General features: G+C 41.6%; 3 protein-coding genes across 3 annotated transcripts; all 3 read right to left on the reverse strand.

Moving 5' to 3' along the window:
* Nucleotides 1–1,049: 1,049 nt before the first annotated feature.
* LOC125550144 (ATG8-interacting protein 2-like) lies at nucleotides 1,050–3,352 on the reverse strand. The gene is made up of 3 exons (XM_048713060.1): nucleotides 3,166–3,352; nucleotides 2,291–3,050; nucleotides 1,050–1,514 (listed from the first exon to the last, which is right to left on the reverse strand). The coding sequence occupies exons 2-3, from the start codon at nucleotides 3,020–3,022 to the stop codon at nucleotides 1,428–1,430; spliced, it is 819 nt and encodes a 272-aa protein (XP_048569017.1). The 5' UTR covers nucleotides 3,023–3,050; nucleotides 3,166–3,352; the 3' UTR covers nucleotides 1,050–1,427.
* Nucleotides 3,353–5,382: 2,030 nt separating this feature from the next.
* On the reverse strand, nucleotides 5,383–6,811 carry LOC125550145 (protein SRC2 homolog). The gene has a single exon (XM_048713061.1). It carries the CDS (start codon nucleotides 6,794–6,796, stop codon nucleotides 5,537–5,539), a length of 1,260 nt encoding a protein of 419 aa, XP_048569018.1. The 5' UTR covers nucleotides 6,797–6,811; the 3' UTR covers nucleotides 5,383–5,536.
* Nucleotides 6,812–12,096: 5,285 nt separating this feature from the next.
* On the reverse strand, nucleotides 12,097–13,844 carry LOC125553335 (AT-hook motif nuclear-localized protein 20-like). Its single transcript, XM_048717137.1, has 2 exons — nucleotides 13,607–13,844; nucleotides 12,097–13,407 (listed from the first exon to the last, which is right to left on the reverse strand). The coding sequence occupies exon 2, from the start codon at nucleotides 13,281–13,283 to the stop codon at nucleotides 12,426–12,428; it is 858 nt and encodes a 285-aa protein (XP_048573094.1). The 5' UTR covers nucleotides 13,284–13,407; nucleotides 13,607–13,844; the 3' UTR covers nucleotides 12,097–12,425.
* Nucleotides 13,845–24,889: the final 11,045 nt, after the last annotated feature.

The raw sequence follows: 24,889 nt of genomic DNA on the forward strand, positions 1-24,889 counted from the left end.
TTTTTCTATTGCCAATTGTTGGCTTGCCAAGTATTCGCAATGCCAAATGTTAGCATTCATTTCTCCCAAACGAATTATCCTCCTAGTGTGTTGAAGCTGCAATTTTCTGGTGATGAAGACGAAACGGAAGGTGAGTGACTTTGTGCCATTGTCGCATAGAAAGGAAAAGGTCCTCCACCACGCTTGAGCAACATTGCAAGGGAGTCCGGCCACCACTTATATGCATCATTGTCAAATTTGTAACCTAAATACTCCCTTCATTCATTTTTATAAGTCGTTTCAGACAAGTGAAATTGACCTGTTTTGCATGTTGTCTGAAATGTCTACAAGCCTTATAAAAGTGAACAGATGGAGTAATAAAAATTATATCTGTGGACGGACAAATTTGAAAAAATGCTTGACGGTGCACATTCATTCATACCGTAAAAGTCATTTGTTTTACGATTTGGATGGATGCTGCGCTGTGCACTTGATCCATCCATCCATCTGTTGACCAGTTCTAGTGGCATACGTACTAGCGTGCTGACTGACTTGGTCATGGATGAATGCATGACCAAGTCAAAGTTTCTGGCCAACCAGAGTGATGAGCTTTTTGACTTGCGCTCATCTTCAACAGCCAGCCAGAGTGGCAGATTCAGATATGAACAAGCTACTGTAGTAAGTAGTATATATCACTGTCTACATGCCCTTCAGTTAGGGGCATCCATCAATCTTCAGAGCCCATCTATCTCTATCTAGAGGAGAGGGGCTACACAGATAGTACATGTACTGATCGATAACAATAATACGTTGTCCATGAATATATTAGGACCTAGTGTGATGATTGCTGATAAGTATATAATTGTCGGCAAACTATATACTGTTAATATTAACTAATGATGAACAAAGCAGTAGCCTATCTATCTAGCTCTATATGTCTGATGCTGATGGGTACCAAACTCAACTCAACAACAATCCATCTATCTCTACACTCTACACCAACCTCTTTCATCTTACTACTTATCATCACATCACCTGCGCGCCAAACAAAGTCAACAACAACAACAACAACAACAACAACAAACCCCATCCATCTCATATATCAGTCGGTCTCTGGTTAATCATCTTCTAACAAGAAATATCAGTCTCTGCTTGCTTAAACACAACACTTTATTTTACAAGCACCACACTCACACTAGTTAGCAAGATGGAATTAACCAGCACCACTGCTCACCCATACACACATGTTCATTACTCCATTGCCTAGCTACTAATTAAGTAATACCACTCCACTTACATGGATCAGAGTAAGTAGAAAGTATTCACCACACCCTTTTCGTCATCATCATCGATCCAAGTCATCATCAACTTCTTACTTAGCTACCATACTAAGTTTTTCGCCATCATCATCATCAGCAGCAGCATACTACGCAGCTTGTGTAGTTAATTTACCCCTGCTGAGAAACAGGGCCTCCTCCACCAAGCATGCTGACCTTCGCCTGACCAAGTGGCTCAGTCGCCGCGCAGCCTATCTTCTGAAATAATTTTTTCCGCAGCAAGAAAAACTGATGTTATTATAGGTTCTGAATTCATAACAGGTGCACGGGGCATTCTTCGCAAATTGCAACAAGCAAAGGTTGTGCACCAAGTAAAAGTAATTCCCAACCAGAGGTTATTCACAAGCAAGCATATACATAAAGCGGTATGATACAGCAGACCTTTTCAATTACCAACAGTTAGTTTGCTCTTGATTTGCTGATCCATTACCAACAGTTGAGTTTACTCTTTGCTGTCAGGTGAGGTCAGTTTCATTTGAATGGAACTCTTGGTTGCAGATGTATTATTTCTCTAGTACTAGTACTAATCACCAGCAGCAACAGTAGAGTGCTTGGGCATCATAAACATGAGAAGTGTAGTGTTGAGATGATTAGTAGCAGAGCATGTACTGTCTATTGTGCTATTGTGTTGTGTACCAACATTGTGCATCATTGTGTACCAATCAGCATCATATGTTGGTGAATCCATAAACATCATAACCAACATTGTGCATCACAACTGTACTGAACAACATCAGAAGTTGAGAAGTGTAGTGTTGAGATGATATGTATATGTTGCAGATGTAGTATACGAGGTGTCAATCCATAAACATGAGAAGCAAGCAACATATGTTCCTCATGATGTTTCTATCTAGCTACACAATGATGCTACCTAGTATTACGGTCTATTTGAGTAGCAGAAACAGAGTTTTTTTCCTCTCTGGAATGGAATACAGTTGCAGAAAGCAGAGTAGGTCTAAGAAAAACAGAGGTACCTGGGTTTGGCCGACGAATTCAGGGACAGGGCTGAGGTGGGGGTGGTCTTCCTGAAGCTGCAGTTTGCCGGCGACGAAGACGAAGCGGAAGGCGAGGAGGGGCTGTGTGCCATTCTCATTCCCATTCCCATCTTGACGCGGGAAGGAGTAGGTCTTCTCCCACCACGCCTGAGCCTGACCAGCATTGCAACTTTTGAGTCCGCCGGAAGGAGCAGCCACCGGCACCGTGGCGGCAGGAGCAGGAGCAGGAGCAGGCAGGGTAGCAGAACCCACAGCAGCAGCATCTGAACCTGCAGCAACGTCAGGAAGAGAGCAGGGCGTGGTGGTTCGTTGCAGTTCCTCTCCTCCTCCTCCTCCTTCCACCTGGAGGCCAAGGCCATTGCCGGCCGGACTAGCAAGAACCAGCCCATCCTCCCTCTCGCTGTCGCGGTAGTTTTCTGGGCAGATGGGCATGTTGAGACCGTCCGGCACGGCAGGGCCGGATTCTAACTCTTGGCCTCCCTTATTATTCTCAAGATGGGTACCAAAAAGTGGTTCTTTTGCTGGCAGATTGAAGTGCTGGGACATGAAGAAATGTGCAGGGGGGGCAGGAGGATTTGGGACAAGAAGAAGAGGCGACTCTCTTTTGTCAGCGGCGTTGTGGATGGGCGAGATTGGTCCCGGGGCGGCGGCGTAGGTGGAGGCCGTGAGCGACACCACCTCCCAGTCGCTGCCGCCGCCGCTGTCCGCCATTTTCTTTCTTTCTTTCTCCTTCTTCTTCCTGAAGTCAGATTATACACAAGAGGAACAGGTGTGAGATAGGACTAGTACATGGAATCGATGGATGGATCCATGAGCGAGCACAAGAAACAAGAGCTACGACAAAGATGTCTTACCTGCGCGGGGTGAAGAACGGAGAGTCGTCGCCGGCGAGAGGAGAGGAGAGAAGCGATCCGAGGATGGCTTGGCAGCGAAGCAAAGCAGAGGAGAAGAAGAAGAAGAGGATGGATGGATGGATGGATGGATAGGGACGGACGGTTTGCTTCCTTGCTTCCTTGCGTGGCGTGGGTGGGCATTTGATTGAAACAAACAAATCCCAAACTTATTACACACACCAACCTCCCACAGATATCATGGGTGGATATTTTCTCCATCAAGTAAATTAATCACGCAATATCCCACCTAGAGGCTGTCGGGTGGGGCCGGAACCAGTACTCATTCAAACAACCTTGAGGCAAGTCATCTAACCCCTTTAGGCCTTGTACAATGGAAGGTGCTTAAGAGAGATGCTTAGAGAAATAAACCAGGCTTTCTTTAAGCATCGATGCTTATTTGTACAGAATAGACGCTTAACTAAGCGTCTCTCTTGTAGAAATAGACACCGGTGCTTCAGAAAAACTCGGTTTATTTTTCTAAGGTTCTCTCTAAGCACCTCCCATTGTACAAGGCCTTATAAAGTGGGGGAAACCATCCAATCCTCCCGGCAGTCACAACAGTTGTGCTCGATGTTCAGTTTGGCGCTATAACCATGCAAATACGGAATTGCAGTCGCTTAACTTGACTCCATCGTGCACATACGGTGACAAATGTGTATGCGGGCGGAGCCATCTAGACCTGGAGCAGTATTTGGTTTCGCATCCACGTGTATGGCTGAACCTGTCGGTGTGTGATGGCGCTGGCCGACGCATTTTTGCACAAAACCCCATCATATTTTTAAATTTGCAGGAAAGAAAAAAACCACACTAGCCAGTCTAGCCACTAAACCCATTACGTTTTCTTAGGGGGTTGCACCCATTACGTTCGGATTTCAATTTGTTTTTCTTTTTGCGAAAAGGATTTCAATTTGTTTTAGGGAAGCCAAGACTTTATTATTACTCAAAGATCACAGAGTTTGAAATACAAGAAAGATCATTTTTTTTGTTCTGATGTCAACCGGGGATAACAATCCTACATGTATTGAACGCGGGTGCACCTGGAGCTTAAACGGTCTGCACATATTGCGGCCCATTTTCAACACGCTATATTTTTCAAGTTATCCATAAGACATAGTAGTTAATAAATTTATGTTCTAAAAATATTATCCATACAAATGATTCTTAGTAAATAAAAACATTTAAATGTAAACATGTGTATTATATATAAAAATATTTAGCTAATACTGACATTCAAAGTGTTTATTAAATAAATATGTTGTAGTGGACATTTACACGGGCATGTTGTAGTGGCTGGCGCAGCTTCTACGCTTAGAATTTGGTCGCGGGTTCGAGACTTCGATTCTTGTCGTGCACGTGTTAAATTTTCTCTTTGTAATGACAGGTGTGACCCAGTGCTCATGATGCAGAAAAAATATGTGCCATCTTCTCTCAATAAATAAAACTTTGCTATCAATATTGTGTAGTCCAACGCGAATGGTGTTCTTGCTAAACCATCTCGCTAGTTAACCATGGGTCGCATGTTCGAGACGTTGTGCCTGCGTTTTATTTTCCGTGTGTTAATTTCCTCATCTATGAGCAGTTCAGTCTCGGTTTTTTCTGTAAAATAAAAAATTGCGAGCAAAAATACGTTGAGGTTTTTTAGTCAATTCCCCAAATAAAAGAATACAAGGGTGCTTTGTGCAAAAAAAGTGGACGTGAGCCCATACCACTCACTAACAGATGGGGCCATACACATGAATACGTCTGCATATGTGTTTGTGTGCACGTTTAAGTCAAGTTAAGTGACTGCAATTTTATATATCCAAAATTCTAACACCAAACTGAACATTAAGCGCAAGTTGTATGACCCACGGTGATATTACGGGTAAATTAATCCTCCTAGTACTGCAAAGTGGGCCCCACCAAGCCAGTCTCTCTTTTTCTCAAAAAATAACCAAGCCAGTCTCTGAGCAGGTGGGCCCAGCACCCGTCGGTTGTTCCACCACAAGTCAAGTCTCACCTCTGTTGCGTTGTGTCACTCTCCTCCTCAGTCGTCATCAACTTTGTCCTCCCATACGTTCAAAAAAAAAAAAAACTTTGTCCTCCCATGGAATGAAGAGCAAATTCATTCAACCCGATTCTCATCCACATGCTAATGCATGGATGTAAATTCATGCAATGAACAATCTGAGTTTCGAGTTTCATCTTGATGATACGCACAAGAAAATATCTTTCTTTTCAACTCTCCCGAGCATACTTCTACGGCAGCACCGAAAACATAGAAACATCCATTAATTCATGGCCACGGCAACAGGAACAAACTACCGTCCTTCATCAATCATCATCGGCTAGTCTAGTAGTCGTCGTCGCCGCCGTAGTCGTCGTACCCACCGCCGCCGCCGCCGCCGTACATGTCCTCCTCCACGCGCTCCGTCACGCGGTCCTCGATCTTGTTCTCCACGTAGCTCGCCCCGCCCGCCAGCGCCAGCCCGCCCAGCACGCCCGCCGCCGCGCCCACCGCCAGCCCGCCCGCCATCCCCATCCCCTTCTTCTTCGTCTTCCCGCCGCTCTGGTCCAGGCCCACCCCCGTCGTGCCACCGTACCCTGCCCCCTGACCCGCGCCGTAAGCAGAAGCAGAGGAGCCGTACCCGCCCGCTCCCTGAGTCTGCTGCGCGGCGGCGCCGTATGCCGGCTGAACAGAGGAGCCGTACGCGCCTGCTCCCTGGGTCGGCGGCGCGGCGCCGTAGGGCGGTGGAGCGGAGCCGTACGGTGTTGCTGCCTGCGGAGGCGGCGCGGCGGAGCCGTAGCCCGGGTACCCCGACGGAGGCGCGGCTGCCGCGTACGCGCCGTAGCCTCCGGCCCCCGCCGCGGCGCCGTACGCGCCAGCGCCAGCGCCGTACCCACCACCGTAGGCATCACGGGAGGAGCCGTACCCCGCGGGCGCCGGGTAGCCACCAGGGTTGTTGTCGTAGTACCTGGCCGGCTCCTTGACGGCGACGCGGACGTCAAGCTTCCCCTGGGGCCTTCCGGAGGGCCGCTTCAGCCTCAGGTTCCTGGACGCCTTGCCACCGACGTCGCGGAGAGGCAGCCGTGCCGAGCCGACGAGCGGCTTGACCCCCTCGGCGGCGTTGGCGTGGACGACGTCGATGTAGAGGACCGCGTCCTCCAGGCGGCTGGCGGGCGGGAGCGGGACGACGACCTTCTCGTCCCAGGCGGGGTTGTCGCCGTTGTCGAGGTCGACGCGGGTGGAGCAGCGCGCGCCGGCGTCGATCCAGAGCACGGCGTAGGGCTTGAGGTCGCCGTTGCGCCAGTTGACGTTCTTGAGGTCCCGCGCGGAGCCGACGGTGATCTCCACCTCGTACCGCGAGCCCATCTTGGCCTTGGTGGTGGTGGTTGGTTGTACTCCGGCGAGGCGGCGATGGAGGCCGGTGATGATGATGTGGTTGCTACGGTGGTGGATGGGATATGGAAGCCGGTGGGCGGTGGCGACGGCATAAATAGGCGAGAGTGCACTGGGGATGGTGCGGTGCAGCCCGTCATGTTTGACTGGAAAGTGGGCCCGGCGTCTTTGGTTTGGTAGGATATGGTATGCATTTTCTAGGTGAGGATGCATGCATGCGGTCTTATTTTCTTCTTTGTATTTTTCTTGGGACGGCGACGACGGAGGGAGTACATGTACTACATTGTCATGACACATATTGGCAATATCCTATCTCTAGTCTCTATCTATCTTTGGACTATCTAGAAGAATTATTATTACTTAGCATCCAAGGGATTGCAAGAGATTTAATTAGGAGGTGGCATGCACAAATTATTAAGGAGTAGAGTGAATTAGTATCTACCCGATTTGGATCCTCCAAATTAACACTCAACGCACAAAGTATCTTTGTTTCCAAAATTATTATTACTTAAGCTCCAAGGGATGGCGCAAGATTTAATTAGGATATATGCCAATAATAATAATCTTGTGTGATCCCTTCGAGCCTAAGTAATAATAAATTTAGTTAGGATGTATGCCAATAATAATAATCTTGTCCCTTCGAGACAAGATTTAATTAGGATATATGCCAATAATCCATTGAAGAAATAAAAAGAGTAATTCATTTCTATAATTTCTTCAAACCTAAGTAATACATGATGATTAGGGATTTACCGGCGCATGCGGAAAGTAAAAGAGTACTAGCCTTATTGGATTCTTCCAAATTAAGTCTAGTTTGAGGGGTGGAGAGTGTCCAACTCTGAAAAAACGGGTCCCTCAAATGAAAGCATTGCATTACATGACCATTTCATTTCCCTTTTTTTTTTCCAAAACTTGCATTGACAATGCCCATTACTGGAGTCAATCTTGATGACCCACCGGGCTGGGCAACACACACAAACAACTTGACGGCCATATCTATCTTGGTCGGACCGCGTCACATGTAGGCCCACATATCTAAAACATGACACCACACAGACGCCCGTTGGCCCGCATTTGATCTCTCTCTCTCTCTCTCTCTCTCTATCTGTGTGTGTGCGTGTGTGCGTGTGTGTGTGCGCGTGTGTGTGTACTAGTAAGTTACATGCGTGTAATCGGATATCAACATGCCAAGTTTAAAATACACGTTGAACATTTTTCTTTATATACGGTGACCTTTTTTCAAAATACACAATGAACATCTTTTTTAAATATGTTAAATATTTTTAATATATGATGAACATTTTTATAATACATGATTAACTCTTGTATAAGACAAAAAAAGAAACACAGAATTTTCATCATATTAATGTATTAATGTAAATAAGCTTGACGCAACATTTTCTTAATGTAATAATGGACATAAAAAGAAAAGAAAAAACCAGAAAAATAAACCAAACAAACAAAAACCATAAAAATAGGAAAGAACCAGAAAGAAAAAACAAAACAAGACAAAATAAAAAGTAATAACAGAAATAAACAAACAGAAAGAAACAGCGAACGCACAGCAGGCGCTGCAGCAAACTGGTCCGACCCACCGAGTAATGCCACTCCTACGTATAATTACATACCCCTAAAAACATAAAATTAGATACCCCCCTAAAAACATAAAATTACAATGGTTTTTACGTAAAACATAACGTGAAAACATTGGATTGGATCAATGGAGGAGGAATTGGCCACCCCCTTGAAAATCAGGGGTAAGGAGAGCATTAGTCAGGAAGGTTACGTAGGAATGGTAGGATTAAGTAGCTTATACATAGATGCAGGATTATCGTGTATTTATTATATGCTATATATTAAAAAACATATAATAAATAAATTTAAAAAATACTTAAGGTTGAAAAAAAGTTTGTACAGTGTTAAAAAATGTTTGGTGCAATTTTTTAAAAACGTTGATAGCGTTTGGAAAAAATGTTTCAGCACGTATTTCAAAAACAATACCACATGTTCGAACAACAAATGTTCAAAAACATGTATTAGAAAGAAAATGCTAATCATGCATTTAAAAATGTTGAACGTATACAAAAATATTTTTAATGTATATGAAAACTGTACAACATGTATTAAAAAAAGTAGACATCCAAATATACATATAAAAGAAATGTGAACCATGTATTATTGTATTTACAAAATATTAAATGTGTATCAGAAAATGCTCCAGATATATTAAAAAATGTAGAGGACGTTGAAAAAATTGAACAGAGAAAAATAATTTTTATAGGTTGGTCATGATTAAAAGAATGTTAATCAAGGATTTATTGAATTTTAAGTATCTATAAAAATGTTCCAATGAATAGGAAAAATGTAGACCATGTACTATAAACAATGAACATAAAACATAAAATTTAGAAAATGTTCATCATGTATCCTGGACATAAAACAAAGAAAACCAGTGAAAATATCTATCCTGGACTAGCCGCTTCACATGGAGGGCTCACCTATCTAAGCACTACACACAACAGAGGCCCATTGGGCGAAATTTGCGCTCTCTCTCTATATATTAATGCCTTTATTGTTTTTCTCAAAAACTTTATTTCCACATTGCAAAAAAGGGGAAAAAGTGTGCATATAAAATTTACATGTATAATATGTAAGTATGACATTTCATAGCAGTATTTTTTTAAATGTGGCATAAATGACAAATACGTATATAAATTGGCCTTTTTCTAGGACAGAAATTCGGGTTTTACCGATCACCATATCATTTAATGAAAGTTTACAAGTATGTACTGAACATGTATACAATTTCAAAGAAAAATATTTGAATTTGTTTGAAAGTTTAAATATCATATTCGATTGTTAAAATACCGGGCTCCATGGAGTTTCGGAGCCAAAAATCCGCACTCCTACTATTTTTCTTTTGAGGCCTACTAGTGAGTTGCCCGTGAGGTGTGAGAGATATCATTACAACACAATATTGATACAATTACGCCGTGACTGGTAGTTCAACTAATTGAAAAAAAAAATGTAAATCATACCAGCATAGCGCTCCAATATGTGGACATAACATATTACATGCATGTGTGAACCTTGAGAACATTTTTTTGGGTGTTGTGTTCCTCCACAAAGATGCATGCAATTTAAGAAGTGGCAGGTCAGAAGTTTCTTTTGTGAGAAAAAAACATAAGGTAATCCGGTAATTGGCAACACTGTTATTTATTCAAGAGAAGAAAAATATTGGAGCAAGAGCTGCATGGAAGATTCTATAATAGAGAAGTGCGTGAAGAGATATGGCAAATGATACATATTGGCTGATCGATCCCGCGCGGTTAGATTGGCCGAGATTGTGAATGGTGTATTAAGCCTCTGTTTAACTTAAAGGGTGTATTAAGCTTAGTATTGGAAACCCTTGCAAATATCGCTAAGAAAAACCATACAAATAATTGAAATATAACCAAAATGGCTGCAGCCGTCTATTAATGTTAATCATTCAAATAACAAATCCAGGGTATCTCTCTCTTTCTCTCTGCATGTATATATATGCATGAGCGTACGTGCAAGTTGTAAACACTAGAATAATGGAAGCACTCACACACACACACACACACACACACACACACACACACACACACACACACACACACACACACACACACACACACACACAAAAAGAATAATGGAAGCACGCACACATATATCTGAGTTCAAAAGTACGGGTACCCCCCCAAAAAATAAAGAGTTCAAAGTACGGGCATGCACCTCTAATTGCCGGCCAGCATATCGATCGGTCCCCTAGCTAAGCTAACTAGCTGTTCCATTCAGCAAAATCAACACCAATGTGCACTAGGATCAATTTGCTTTTGGGTTTAAATTTAAAATTTAAAATCCAAGGGAACAGCTGCTATAGCTAGCTACTCGATCAGCCTTTTTCATATCGATCTGTCCGTTGCAAGCACGCGAGGGGAGACGAACGAATATTGGACCACGCCACGCCATTGTATACTCTACTCATCACAAGTCTCATACCACTATGTTGACTCGTCGCCTTATTTCTACAACATATTTTAGAAAGTACTATACACTGTACTGTACTATACCTTTTGTTGGACTTCTTTTGACTATCCAACTTAATGCTTTGAACAATAATTAGTCTAGCTAGCAGTATAATTTATGTCACATGAAATAGCCACCGTCAAATAAGTATTTCAAAATACTTCCGTATGACTACAGTTTTGCAACCACTGACTGAACATTGCATGGGAGATTCATGGTTAAAATATGAATTTGGACACTCAAACTACGCCTCATGTTTTGGAAGGGATGGGGTACTACACTCAACACTGCTCTCTTCTGGTTATTACTCCCTCTGTTCCTAAATATAAGTCTTTTTAGAGATTTCACTACAGACTACATACGGAGCAAAATGAGTGAATCTACACTCTAAAGTATGTTTATATACATCCGTACATAGTTCGTAGTGGAATCTATAAAAAATACTTATATTTAACGAAGGGAGTACTTGAGTAATTCCGAATGCAAATGGTCAATAGAACTTTTGAAGTTTTGCTACAGATATCTTCTGTCTCATAAGTTCAGCATATACAATTGAACTACACAATATGGTTAGTTATTAAGCTATATATATTGTATTGCCAAACCATGAAAGTAGATGTGTCCCTAAACTTTGAACTCGGCTTGTTTTCACTTTTTTTTTTGTATTTTCCTTGTAAATGTCAGTTCGACAAATCACAAAGCAAAAACTGAATCAAGTTAAACATGTTATGATTTTTTTCCTAAACAAGAAAGCTATATAATGAATGCACTAAATTTAAATCCCTAATACAAAACAAAAAAGACATTCTTTTGATGCTACAACCATAGATAACTAATATTTTTTTCAGAAAGGTTGATAGCGCACCTGGCCTCTATATTAGTTGATGCCGAGCGAACCGTCTTACAAAACATAAAGAAAAAAGAACCAAGATAATCCAATATGGATCTTCCTCGCAACAAGATATCCACAATCCACCACAAACCCCATGACATGTGATGGAATTATGCTATATTCATATGTTTTAGGGGATCATGCGACTCAAAAAGGCATATAAACCTGATGAAATGACCACACATGGCCAACCTCATGCACTCATGGCAACATCAACTTGTCAAAACAGTGCTAGCAATGGGGAATGAAATTCATGTAACCAAAGGATGAGCAGTGTCCATCGAGTAAAATTTGCTAAAAAAATGACTCGAGTAAAGTTTAGTTTAGTTAGGGGGGAGATTAAATTTCATAAATATATTGACATTGGTCTATTGGACCAAGCAAAACTAATTAATCTTGCAACATCATTGCGAGAAATGTGGAATTCATTGTCAATATTTCTCAGCAATGTCAGGCTCTTGTGCTCATAGAATTGCAATGGCATGAAACGAGCTATGTATACATATTCATCATTCCTTCTCCCCACCTAAATATCTAGTTAAGTTGAAGGAACTTTGTGAAGTATGTAGGATATATATGCACACAATAATCTGAGAGATGGAGTATATAAGAGTCATACAATCACTAACATATTTGCAGGCAGTAAAAGGAGCTAATTTATAATTCCTCATACATCTGTAACTCCAGATGTTTTTTCACAGATAAGCAAAGCAAATTAAGCAGAGATTCTAGTTAATTACCAGCTGCTAGATGTATATATATGCAATGCAATTCTCTAGTTATTGGTATGACGATGGATTTCGTTGAAGATCTGATCTTGATGCTTGGAGGCGTTGACACATGGACGAGCTGCTCCTGAAGTCCTGACTGCTTGATGCTATCTAGCTAGGTAGGTAGCTAGTAGGGCGGCCGTGCATGCGCCGCCCATTCCGGCGCCGCGTGCCCGCCACCTCCCGGCATCAGGTTCGGCGGCACGCCGTACATCGGCATCCCCGCCGCGGAGGGGTCGCCGGCCATCATAGGAGGAAGAGGAGCACCTGCGCCGGGGGCGCCGTGCCTGCGGGCGGCCTCCAGCTGGTGGTGATCCTCCTCGGCGTCGTCCAGCGGCAGCCGCTCGTAGGTGGCGTTGGCGAAGGTGGACGCGATCACCATGACGGGCCCAGCCGCGGTGAGCGCGCCCACGACGCTGCCCCCGACCACCTGGCCCTGGCCGCCTGCGAGGTAGACGGTGAGGCCCGTGGAGCCCGGCGGTGAGGGCCCGGGGAGGAAGGTGCCGGTGAGGGAGAGTATCTCGAATCTTCCGCGGAGAGCGACGACGGCGCCAGGAGCGGAGGGCTGGCGCAGGGCGACGTCGGCGACGGTGCCGGCGCCGCTGAGCACGCAGACGCCGCGCTGCCTGCGGCGGGAGAAGTGGGCGATGGACTCGGCGACGTCGGCGCCGCCGGCCACCTCCATGACGTGGCTGCGCAGCGCGTTGGGGCTGTCGCGCGTGACGAAGATGGGCGGCTTGGGCTTGTTCTTGGAGCCCGGGGGGCGGCCGCGCGGGCGCCGGTTGGCCGGCACCACCACCGCGCCCTCCTTGGGCTCGTCGTCCTGCTCCTGCCCGCTCCCTCCGCCGCTGTGGCTGCTCTCCCCGTCCACCTTGGGCGCCGCCATGGCGTCCTCCAGCTGCTGCTGCTGGTTGTGGTTGCTGGCGAGGCCTGATGCAGGCGGCGCCTCCGTCAGCCGGCCTTCGTCCCACCACCTGTTGGCCATCTCCACCTAACCTAACTGATCTGTGCTACCTAGCTTGCTTCCTTTCTTGATATGCTCTTCTTTCTTGGTGGCTAGCAAGCTTTCTTGATTAATTACTTGTCTTCTTCGCCATGATGCCCTGGATCTGCATACAAATGAAATGAAGATGAGAGATCGAAATCGAATCGAAGGAACTAGCAACAACCATACATGTGATAGATGCTTGTTTACAGAATTAAGAACCAGCTCCTAGCTTGTTATCTTTTGATTTCATGAGCAAGAAGAGGATGCATGGAACTAAAGGGGCTAGCTAGCTAGGAGATGAAGAGGAAATATATGAGTACCTTGTGCGCCATGAAATTGCAGCTAATCAAACCAGATAGGGTGGAGAATTAGCTAGATCCCCATCGATGGATCGATCTAGTATGAGATTTTGGCCGCTCCTTCTTTTTGTTGGTGTGCACTAGCTGAGGCCTCAGCGAGTGTGTGGTGTATATATGGAGGATCCAGAAAGCTAGCTAGCTAGAGGGTAGAAGAAGAGGGGGAGGAAGACTTGCTTGCTGCAAGCTGAGTAAGCAAGCTTTGTCATGGAGAGGGATGCATGAGGTGTGTTAACGTTGATGGGTACCTTCTAGTTGTACTTGTTCCACACCTGCCTCCAAGCTAATTCACTTCACTATAGTTATATAAAAATATTAACTTCACTATAGATCGATCGATACGTATGTATACTAGTACTAAAGCAGCATGTGTACATGGCATTTGTTCTTCTTACATAGAGAAAATTATGGCTAAGTGCACCCCTATTACTTGGTTTACCTATATTTTACGGTGGGTAACGTGGTGGGGAGTACAACTCCCACATACAAAAAAAAAATACTTTGTATGATTGCATGGACCACTATTGGTACCATTTGTTTAGCTGCCTACATGTGTGTATACTTAAAAATGAGTCACCCTTCTACCATCAAATGTGGATTGGCATACATTACCAGCCCCACCAACCGGTTTATTCATGTTAAATTAATTCAAGGTATACTTTTCAACGCCGTGATTTTGAATACATAGCCTTACACCGAATTTTTATATAAAAATGAAAATGACCGTCGATCGAAGTAGAAAAAAAATCTATGGTGTATGCACAAAAATCTACTACAGGGTGATTTTGAATACGTTGCCTCCACTGATTTGTATAAAAAAATGACAATGATTGTTGATCGAACTAGAAAAATCTACGGTATATACACAAAGATCTACGGTGGGTCTTGTCAAGATCTTCTACGTGACAAGTATGTGGGCTCTAAGGCACTCTTTTTTTTTAAAACGTAGACGTTAGGAGCGTCCGGCCTTAAATTAATAAAGCCCACATCGGAACAGGCAAAGTAGCTAACCGCGGACATAACATGTTCGAGACAAAAGCCAGGGCTACGCGACTCTAAGGCACTCTCGCCAGGCCCAGTGGAAACTTGATGATTCACACTACTTCTCGTTTGATTGGGTGAAGAGAGGTAATTTATCTTTCGTTTTGCAACCTTAAGCCTCACACATAAGATTTTAAGAAGGCCAGTGTTGGGAAAATATCCCACTTCGTGAGCGGTTCCCATTGGGGTTTTCATGTTGTATGTATAAGCATGTTACAATTGCGAAAGTCTTATGTATTCCACCGGCAGATGTGGCATCAAGGCTCTATCAAACTGGCCCATGGCTAGTAGAACAGTTCCATTATTAGATCAAGGTATTTTTATAGCTACCGCTAAGTATATACTTCAAAATAAACCATCCTACCATCAAATGTGGATTGACATATATTACCAACCCAACCAACCGCTTTATTTATGTTACATATAACATATACTTCTCAATGTCGTGATCTGTATAGGAAAAATGAAAATAGTCATCGATCCAAGTAAATGATAGAATGGAAGCGGTTTAGGAGCACTCGCCCCCCCCCCCCCCCCCCCCCCCCCCCCGGTATATTCAAAAATAGTTTAGTAATTAAAAAAAGGTCAAAAAATCCTCGAACTATTTTGGAATCAAATATGACCAGGTATTATACTCGTATAAAAAGTTTGGCCAAGGAATGATTCCCGTTGACTTCAGGCAAAAAAACAAATTTATGGCGACAATATAGCATAAATAGTTCTATCGTTTTTTTGGCAAATCTTTGACCCCTGGTACAATGAAAGTCATTCCATGTTTAATCTTTTTATACGAGTGCACTACTTGGTCATATTTGATTCCATAAAAAGTTTTGGGATTTTTTGACATTTTTCTAATTACAAAAATATTTTTGAATATAGGGGGTGTGGCACCCGAGTGCTCCTATGTATTTTCGATGATACAATGGCCAACTTCTTTTCCGACAAACATGAGATTAAACCACCAACCTTTCTATTAGTCGGTGCACGGAGCAATGTATTCATTAATTGGAAGTGCGTTAGAGGGAACACATCACACTATGTAGTATAGCAATAGAGTATCAACGTATATACAACTCACGCGTCAGAACTTTGATTGATTATAAATGACACAGACATGCAATGCCAGGTTATTTCATATGTCTTAATTAATTAATTATACATGAAAGACCATTATTTGGTGTGGTGTTGGTGGGGCCGATTATACTATATATATATAGTTTACAATGGGACGAGTGCATTTAGGCTGGGTAGGAGGGAGTATGTTGGAGATTAGGGCTCCTTGCAAGAACGCATGCACGCTCTACATTTATTTTTCGTTGCATGCCTGCTGGCGTAGGTAGGTATACGTAGTTTGATTTATCTTCTTCCACCTATCTGGGCTATGTGCGAATGGACAGCTGTCACTTACGTATTTGCTAGGTGCAAAATGCCAGGGTTTTCCAATTACAAATACTATTGCAGATGTGTGTCAAAGATTTTTGAACTGGTTAATGTACTTTACATAAAACCATGCATTTCTTTCTTTTGACTTCCCATGTTCATGTGTAACATGTTTTTTTAGAAACACTATACAAACACAGACACTCACATACACGCATCTACAAACATTCCTATGAGCACTTTTGAGAGATTGAATCAACAAAATTTGAGATTAACGAAGTGGCCAGAGGCACCTTGTAGTTGGCAAGAACATCATCTTGTACATAGCCAGAATGCCTGAAATAAACTTAAAATAATGTGATCACCCATGCCAAGTCCAGGACTTCAACTCAGTGGTTCCTCTACAAGAAACATAACCATCTGAGCTACACTCAATTCGATGCATACATCATGTTGATGTAAGCTCTTGTTGATGACTATCTGTATACAGATGCGTCGTAAGTCCTTAAAAGGGGTTTTCAATAAGTTATATTTATTTATTAACTTGAAATATCACATCAAGGAGATATGATCGGAAAGAGTTACACGTGCATAACTGGAAATACTACTACTAATATATATAGTAGAAGTGACTTGCATTATGCATTATGCCTTTGTTATGTAAAAATAATCATGTGGTCGTATGATTTACTGTTGTTGATTAAATCGTTCGGACACTTCCAAAGTTCGTCCTACTTGTTAATTAAATAAACTAATCCCCTGATTAGACTAAGTACGGTTCCCAATAGCCAGGGCTGATCCTCTGTACATTATGGCTACCATACTGTCGTGTACCAGTACCACCCACATGGATGTTTCTTGTCAACCATTCAAGATCACTTTTAGTTGGGAAGAAAAATAATCAAAATCACCTATCGACGTCACTCACTAGTTCGACTGACGACTCTGTGACGACATGTGTCAAAAGATGTGTAAATTTGTGTCTCTTGGAGGAGGTTACGTTCATTGAGAGTTTACTAATTGTTAAAGATACACTTATTATTGGTTGTAATTGTTTTGCTTTCTCTTCCATGAGTTTTACGCTACCATTCATTCGAACTCCTCTCTTCTCCTCTGGTACCGTCGTTGCATCTTGATCATGCCAACGTTGCACCGTTCACTTTTATCCTTGGCAAATACAGAGTAAACCTATGATCAACCTATATATTACACATTATTATTGCCATCAACTTGAACTGTAGCTAGAGTTACATCAACACAATCATTCACCCTCTGTTCCATTGTAATAACCCTCGATCTTGCAAGTAGTGGTCATCCTTAGGATCTAGAGGGGGGAGTATAGAATCAACTGATATTACTATACCAACATGATCTTGATTTTCTCTCCAGTAATTAATTAATAATATACTAAATATAATCTAAAATGTAAGTCAGTGTAGAAGTTTCCAGTCAAACGTTTTTAATTTGACAACCTAGTAAAAAGGAAAAAGTAGTAGCATCTAAAACACCAAATTAATGCTACTAAACTCATGACTAAATATGCTTTTGCAATTATTTTTATGTGATCTACATGTTTGGAGACTACAATATACCCTGGAAATCTTGCATTTTAGAGGGAACAAACATAAATATCAGAGTAGCTAGGGCTTTCGAAGAGCAAACCAAAATCCAGGTTCCCATGCCAGACACCTAACACGATCGATGATATAGAGTCTAATAATGAGAATTGGCGGGCTCGCCAATAAAGAAAAGGAAATATGAATTAGCTACTATATATCTTCTAATGGCATGGGGGCTTGGGCTCTAGTGATGTTACATGAACATGCAAGTCTCAATTGGCTTTGATCCCCGGTTACTTTAAAGTACTGAGAAGTAGTGATGAGATTCCATTTGGCTCTATTAGTGGTGGTCCTAAGCACAAGTTGCCAAGTAACACTACTAGTGTACTCACTGATCCACTACGTACTAACCAGGCAACTACTAATCAAAGATCGATTATCCTGGCCGTCATCGTCATGCATGGTTTGTTTATGTAATCAATCCTGCTGGTTGGTTAATTTAGAGTAAGCTTTGCTCCTTAACTCGACACGTGTACCCGATCATGCTAAAAGCAACACAACTTGCTAGAAGAACAGCTTACCCATCCTCTCTTTATTCTTCTGTTGCGGGTTACCCATTCTCCTTTTAACATGTTCTAGAACAAGTAGACGACAACGTAATCCTAGTTGTCCATATGTATGGGTAGATGGGAGGAGAAAAAAAATATGTTTGGTCTCTCAATTATTGCAAAAGTTTAAATTAATTTCATTACGGAAAACTTCCGGTCTCTCCGCTTGATTTGAAAAGGCAAAGGTCATATATTAAGTAGCACAGACAATGACCAAAACACCCGTACAAAAATTGAAAAATGCATTCATGTTTTTGGGGTGATCAAGTCTTCTTCCTCCTACATCCATCAACGACACGCTCTGAGCAAAGCTCGTTGCCATTTCTGGCCTCCGTCTCAATAGTGCAAACTTTTATAAACTTGTGATCTTGTAGAAGCGGCAACAGAAAGTTGCCGGTGTAGAATATAACATGTCGGTGGCCCCAAAGAAGAAAATGCCAAAGAGGGCATGCAGAACGCCCTAGGGCCGGCCATATGAAGTCAGGAACACACATGACCAAGGTTGGCCAAACCTTTGTCGGTCGAAATTGGAGACGGAGAACCAACACATGACCACATTGTTTGCTACACATGGCTGCCCCATTGAGACAAATCCGTAAATGAAGAAAACAAACCTTGAGAATGTGAAGAACCGCCACTGACACAAGGGCGCGACAGAGAGACCTTATTCCACACCGACGGCAACTCCATCATATTACCACTGCCGATCAAAGACTTTACTCCGATCCTAACTCTACCACCAAGGCACTAACGGTCAGTTTGGTTTGTATCCTCATCAAATCTTGCCTGGCCTGGAAGTGTGCCTGAGTTTCAGGGATGGTTGTTTTGTTCCTGCCCTAGGAAAAGGAAAGGTTGTCTGGCCTGAATTCCTTGTACCATGACTAGCCTGGCCCAGGCGACCCAGTTCGGATGCCTGGACGAGCGCCACAAGGCTAATAGCAGCTTGGCTGGGATACTAGACCAAACAATGGCCCCACCAAGCTTATTAATGGAACGTCAATGCTCTTGCCTTTGAGGCACCGACCACTAGTAGAAAAGGGTCAAATGTGAATCACATTAGTGCCGATTTGAATTTGAGCCGGCACTAATGTGACCATTAGTGTCGGTTCCAATGGCTAGGCGGGCGGACATCATTAGTAACGGTTTGTGGGCATCCTTTAGTACCGGTTCATGCCACGAACCGGTACTAATAAGGCCAGTGCGGCTGTGGTCAGGCTGGGGCCCCCACGAAGACCTTTAGTACCGGTTCGTGGCATGAACCGGTACTAGAGTTTCTTCGTAAGCTGATTTTTAGTCCCACCTCGCCAAGAGAGAGGTAGTATGAGCGGTTTATAAGCCGTGAGTGCAGAGACAATGACGAAGAGGCGCAATGCTCACCTGCATGTTGATTAGCTTCAAGCCTTTCGAAATAGCATAGATTGCATTGAGCTATGTGCAGTGCAGTCTACACTATTCCAAAAGGCTTGAAGCAAATTAACCAGCATTGCATCTCTTTTTTATTTTTAATAACTTATTTGAACTCTGGACTTCTTGTGTTCAGTATGCAGCATTCAAAGTGACGTCATCAATTTCCAACATGTTCTGACATCATTTGTTGTTTTTCAGTTATTTACCGAATTGTTTAAAGAGCTAAATGACCGTGAAATTGAAAATCACTACAAAATGAACTATGAAAATGCTGAAATTTAGCATGGTATCATCATTTCACCCGCATAGCATGTGCAAAAGAGTAGAGAGGGTCACGGCAAAAACTGGACGCACTTCATGTACAAACTAGACAATCTCTTTCGGAGTATCAGGGTTTCGGACGAGAACTCATCTGTTACACGGGCACTTCAATGTTTTTTAAACTTATTTGAACTCCGGACTTCTTTTGCGTTCAGTATGAAGCATTCAAAGCGACGTCATCAATTTCCAACATGTTCGGACATCATTTGTTGTTTTTCAGTCATTTACCTAATTGTTTAGAGAGCTAAATGACCGTGAAATTGAAAATCACTACAAAATGAACTGTGAAAATGTTGAAACTTGGCATGGTATCATCATTTCAACCGCATAGCATGTGCGAAAGAGTAGAGAGGGTCACGGCAAAAACTGGACGCACTTCGTGTACAAACTGGACAATCTTTTTCGGAGTATCAGAGTTTCGGACGAGAACTCATCTGTTACACGGGCACTTCAATGTTTTTAAACTTATTTGAACTCCGGACTTCTTTTGCGTTCAGTATGCAGCATTCAAAGCAACGTCATCAATTTCCAACATGTTCTGACATCATTTGCTATTTTTCAGTCATTTACCTAATTGTTTAGAGAGCTAAATGACCATGAAATTGAAAATCACTACAAAATGAACTGTGAAAATGTTGAAACTTGGCATGGTATCATCATTTCACCCGCATAGCATGTGCGAAAGAGTAGAGAGGGTCACGGCAAAAACTGGACGCACTTCGTGTACAAACTGGACAATCTCTTTCGGAGTATTAGAGTTTCGGACGAGAACTCATCTGTTACACTGGCACTTCATTTTTTAAACTTATTATAACTCCAGACTTTTTGTGCATTCAGTATGCACCATTCAAAGCCATGCCATCAACTTTCAACCATCAACTTGGCATGGTATATAAAAATAAATGAATAGAAGAAAATAAATAAAGCAGAAAAGAAAAAAACAGAAAAGAAAAAATATAGCAGAAAAGAAAAAAAACTGTAGCAGAAAAGAAAAAAAACTATATAAAAAACTACTCAGAAATAAATAGAAGAAAATAAATATAGCAGAAAAGAAAAAACTACTCAGCAATAAATAGAAGAAAAAATAAAGCAGAAAAGAAAAAAACTATATAAAAAATTTGGGGCGCTGCCCTGTGGGCCTGCTAGACCACGGGCGTGCAATTTCAGACGCACAAGGCCCAGCAGACTCACAGGGCAGCGCGCCGTAGTTAGGACCAAAAGCCTGCTTTATAGAGGAGTTCGAAATGGCAGCCGCGGCTGGGTTTATAAACCAGTGCGACTGCCCTTCGCCCGGCGAGGTGGGACTAAACTTTTTGCACCGCGGGTGGCAGCGCACCACCTTTAGTACCGGTTGGTGGCTCCAACCGGTACTAAAGGGTGCTCTTCCCGCCTCTTGGCCTGGCCAAAGTTGGCCTTTAGTATCGGTTGGTGGCTCCAACCGGTACTAAAGGCCTCTCCTATATATACAACACTTATGAAAATTTTCAGTTAGATCATGTTCGTCTTCGTCGCCGCCCCCGCCCCCGCCCCGTATCGCGCCCCATCCCCGTCGCCGTCGTCGCGCCCCGGCCGTCCCCGCCCCCGTCGCGTCGTCCCCGTCGTTGTCGTCTCGCGCCGCCGCCCGTATGCCGCCGCCCCCGTCGCGCCGTCCCCGTCGTCGCCGTCTCGCGCCGCCGCCCGTACGCCCCCGCCCCGCTCGTACGTATACACACATACATACACACACACACGCACGCACACATACGCCACATTTTTTTTACTTATTTTCTGTTTTCTGTGTTTAAGATTAATGCATGTCAAATTGTTAATTAGATGAATTACCTAGATAAGAATGTTAAAATGTTAATGTTAGATGAATTAGATAGAGAAGTTAAATATTAATGTCAATTGTTAGATGAATTAGATAGAGAAGTTAAATATTAATGTCAATTGTTAGATGAATTAGCTAGATATTAATTAATTAGGTATATGAGATTATTTGAACTAGTTGAATTAATATAACTAGTTTATTTTTAGTAAATGCTTAGTTGAACTAGCTAGTTGAATTAGTACTAGTTTATTTTTAGTAAGAAAATTTAGGTATATGAGATTTGATGATCTAATTAAAATATTACTATATATAGCTACTTTATATATTTTAGTAAGAAAATTAATAGAACTAGTTTATTTTTAGTAAATTCTTAGTTGAATTAGTTGAATTAATAGAACTAGTTATTTTTATTAAGAAAATTTAGGTATATGAGATTTGATGATCTAATCAAAATATTACTATATAGAACTACCTACTTTATTTTAGTAAGAAATTAATAGAACTAGTTTATTTTTAGTAATGCTTAGTTGAATTAATAGGACTAGTTTATTTAGTTGAATTAATAGAACTAGTAAGTGTTTAATGTTTCACCTATATATGAACATATGTTAGATATTAATGTCAAATGTTAGATGAATTAGATTAAATTATATGTTAGATATATATATAATTTAGTTATATGAGACTTGATTATCTAATTAACATTTTATTATATAGAACTAGCTACCTTATTTTTAGTAAGAAAATTAATAGAACTAGTTTAGTTGAATTAGTTGAATTAATTAGTTGAACTAGTTAGTTGAATTAGTTAAGCTACTTTATTTAGATATATTTTTCGTAAGTGCTTAGTTGAATTAATTAGTTGAACTAGTTGAATTAACAGAATTAGTTGAATTAATAGAACTAATAAGTGTTTAGTGTTTCACCTATGAACATAGGAATGTCGTCTGACGACGAACACGATTTCATTATGTGCGAATACTGCGAAGACCAGCGCGACCTGTGCGGCAGAAATTTTCTAGTTGATGATAGACGCTTCAGCATCAAGCTAGATGAGAACTTCGAAGTGGATACAGTAAGTCACAAGGACAAGTCTTTTTTCGTAATTAAGCATGACTTATGCTTCATTTGCTTCAACTTTTAATTTTAATTTTTCACTATTCTACTAGCGCATCCCCTGCAATGCAAGAATTTTTGTCTTGGATAAGATAGGTTTCAGTCCTAACGAAACTATGGAGGTAAAAAGAGTTTACTTGAAGACCGAGCATGGTTATCATAAAGAACTCATATACTTATTGCAAAAATCTACAAGTTATCAAAGCAAAGTATTACGCGCATGCTCCTAGGGGGATAGATTGGTAGGAAAAGACCATCGCTCGTCCCCGACCGCCACTCATAAGGAAGGCAATGAATAAATAAATCATGCTCCGACTTCATCACATAACGGTTCACCATACGTGCATGCTACGTGAATCACAAACTTCAACACAAGTATTTATCAAATTCACAACTACTCAACTAGCATGACTCTAATATCACCATCTCCATATCTCAAAACAATTATCAAGTATCAAACTTCTCATTGTATTCAACACACTCATAAGAGAATTTTATTATTCTTGAATACCTAGCATATTAGGATTTTAAGCAAATTACCATGCTATTTAAGACTCTCGAAATAATCTAAGTGAAGCATGAGAGTTCATCTATTTATTCAAAATAAAACTACCACCATGCTCTAAAAGATATAAGTGAAGTACTAGAGCAAATGACAAACTACTTCGAGAGATTTAAGTGAAGATCAATGAGTAGTCGAATAATTATGCAACTAAGTGAAGACTCTCTAACATTTAATAATTTCAGTTCTTGGTATTCTATTCAAACAGCAAGCAAAGCAAAATAAAATGATATTCTAAGAATGGCAAACATCATGTGAAAAAGTAAAAACTTAGGATCAACCGAAACTAACCGATAATTGTTGAAGAAGAAAGGTGGGATGCCAACCGAGGCATCCCCAAACTTAGATGCTTGAGACTTCTTGAAATATTATCTTGGGGTGCCTTGGGCTTCCCCAAGCTTGAGCTTTTGTGTCTCCTTAATTCCTCTCATATCACGGTCTCTCTAAATCTCAAAAGCTTCATCCACACAAAACTCAACAAGGACTCGTGAGATAAGTTAGTATAAACATTGCAAAAACCTTATCATACTCTACTGTAGCAAATCACTAAAATTATTATTCAACATTGCATACTAAATGCCTCTGCATATTTAATAGTCCTATCCTCAAATAGAATCATTAAAGAAGCAAACATATGCAAACAATGCAAACATAACAGCAATCTGCCTAAACAGGTAGTCTGTAAAGAATGCTGCCACTCCCTAACTCCAAAAATTATGAAAGAAAATTCCCACTGTAGTAAATTTATCAGAGCTTAATATTCAAAAGGTTTCAACATTTTATCACATTCTGAATTTTCTAGGGAATTATTGCAACAGCGGTAAACTTTTTGTTTTCAAACAGCAACATGTATACTTGTAACATAGGCATAGTAAAGGCTATCAATGCCACTTTTATTGAAATAAAAGATGCAAAACATTTTTCTAAATAACAACAAGCAGATCTTAACAAAATAAATTGACGCTCCAAGAAAAACACATATCATGTGGTAAATAAAAATATAGCTCCAAGTAAAGTTACCGATGAACGAAAACGAAAGAGGGGATGTCTTCCGGGGCATCCCCAAGCTTAGGCTCTTGGTTGTCCTTGAATATTACCTTGGGGTACCTTGGGCATCCCCAATCTTAGGCTCTTGCCACTCCTTATTCCATAGTCCATCGAATCTTTACCCAAAAATTGAAAACTTCACAACACAAAACTTAACAGAAAACTCGTAAGCTCCGTTAGTATAAGAAAGTAAATCACCACTTCAAGGTACTGTAATGAACTCATTCTTTATTTATATTGGTGTTAAACCTACTGTATTCCAACTTCTCTATGGTTTATAAACTATTTTACTAGCCATAGATTCATCAAAATAAGTAAACAACACATGAAAAACAGAATCTGTCAAAAACAGAACAGTCTGTAGTAATCTGGATCAAACGTATACTTATGGAACTC

This window comes from Triticum urartu, chromosome 4 (genome assembly GCF_003073215.2).
Source record: "Triticum urartu cultivar G1812 chromosome 4, Tu2.1, whole genome shotgun sequence".
NCBI lineage: Eukaryota > Viridiplantae > Streptophyta > Magnoliopsida > Poales > Poaceae > Triticum > Triticum urartu.

Bases quoted from the DNA above. Each gene is read 5' to 3' on its own strand.
- LOC125550144 (XM_048713060.1), bottom strand. From the start codon at position 3,022: ATGGCGGACAGCGGCGGCGGCAGCGACTGGGAGGTGGTGTCGCTCACG. The intron at 1,515-2,290 runs GTACCTCTGTTT...AAATTATTTCAG, and splicing joins AATTCGTCGGCCAAACCCAG to AAGATAGGCTGCGCGGCGAC.
- LOC125550145 (XM_048713061.1), bottom strand. From the start codon at position 6,796: ATGCATCCTCACCTAGAAAATGCATACCATATCCTACCAAACCAAAGA.
- LOC125553335 (XM_048717137.1), bottom strand. From the start codon at position 13,283: ATGGCCAACAGGTGGTGGGACGAAGGCCGGCTGACGGAGGCGCCGCCT.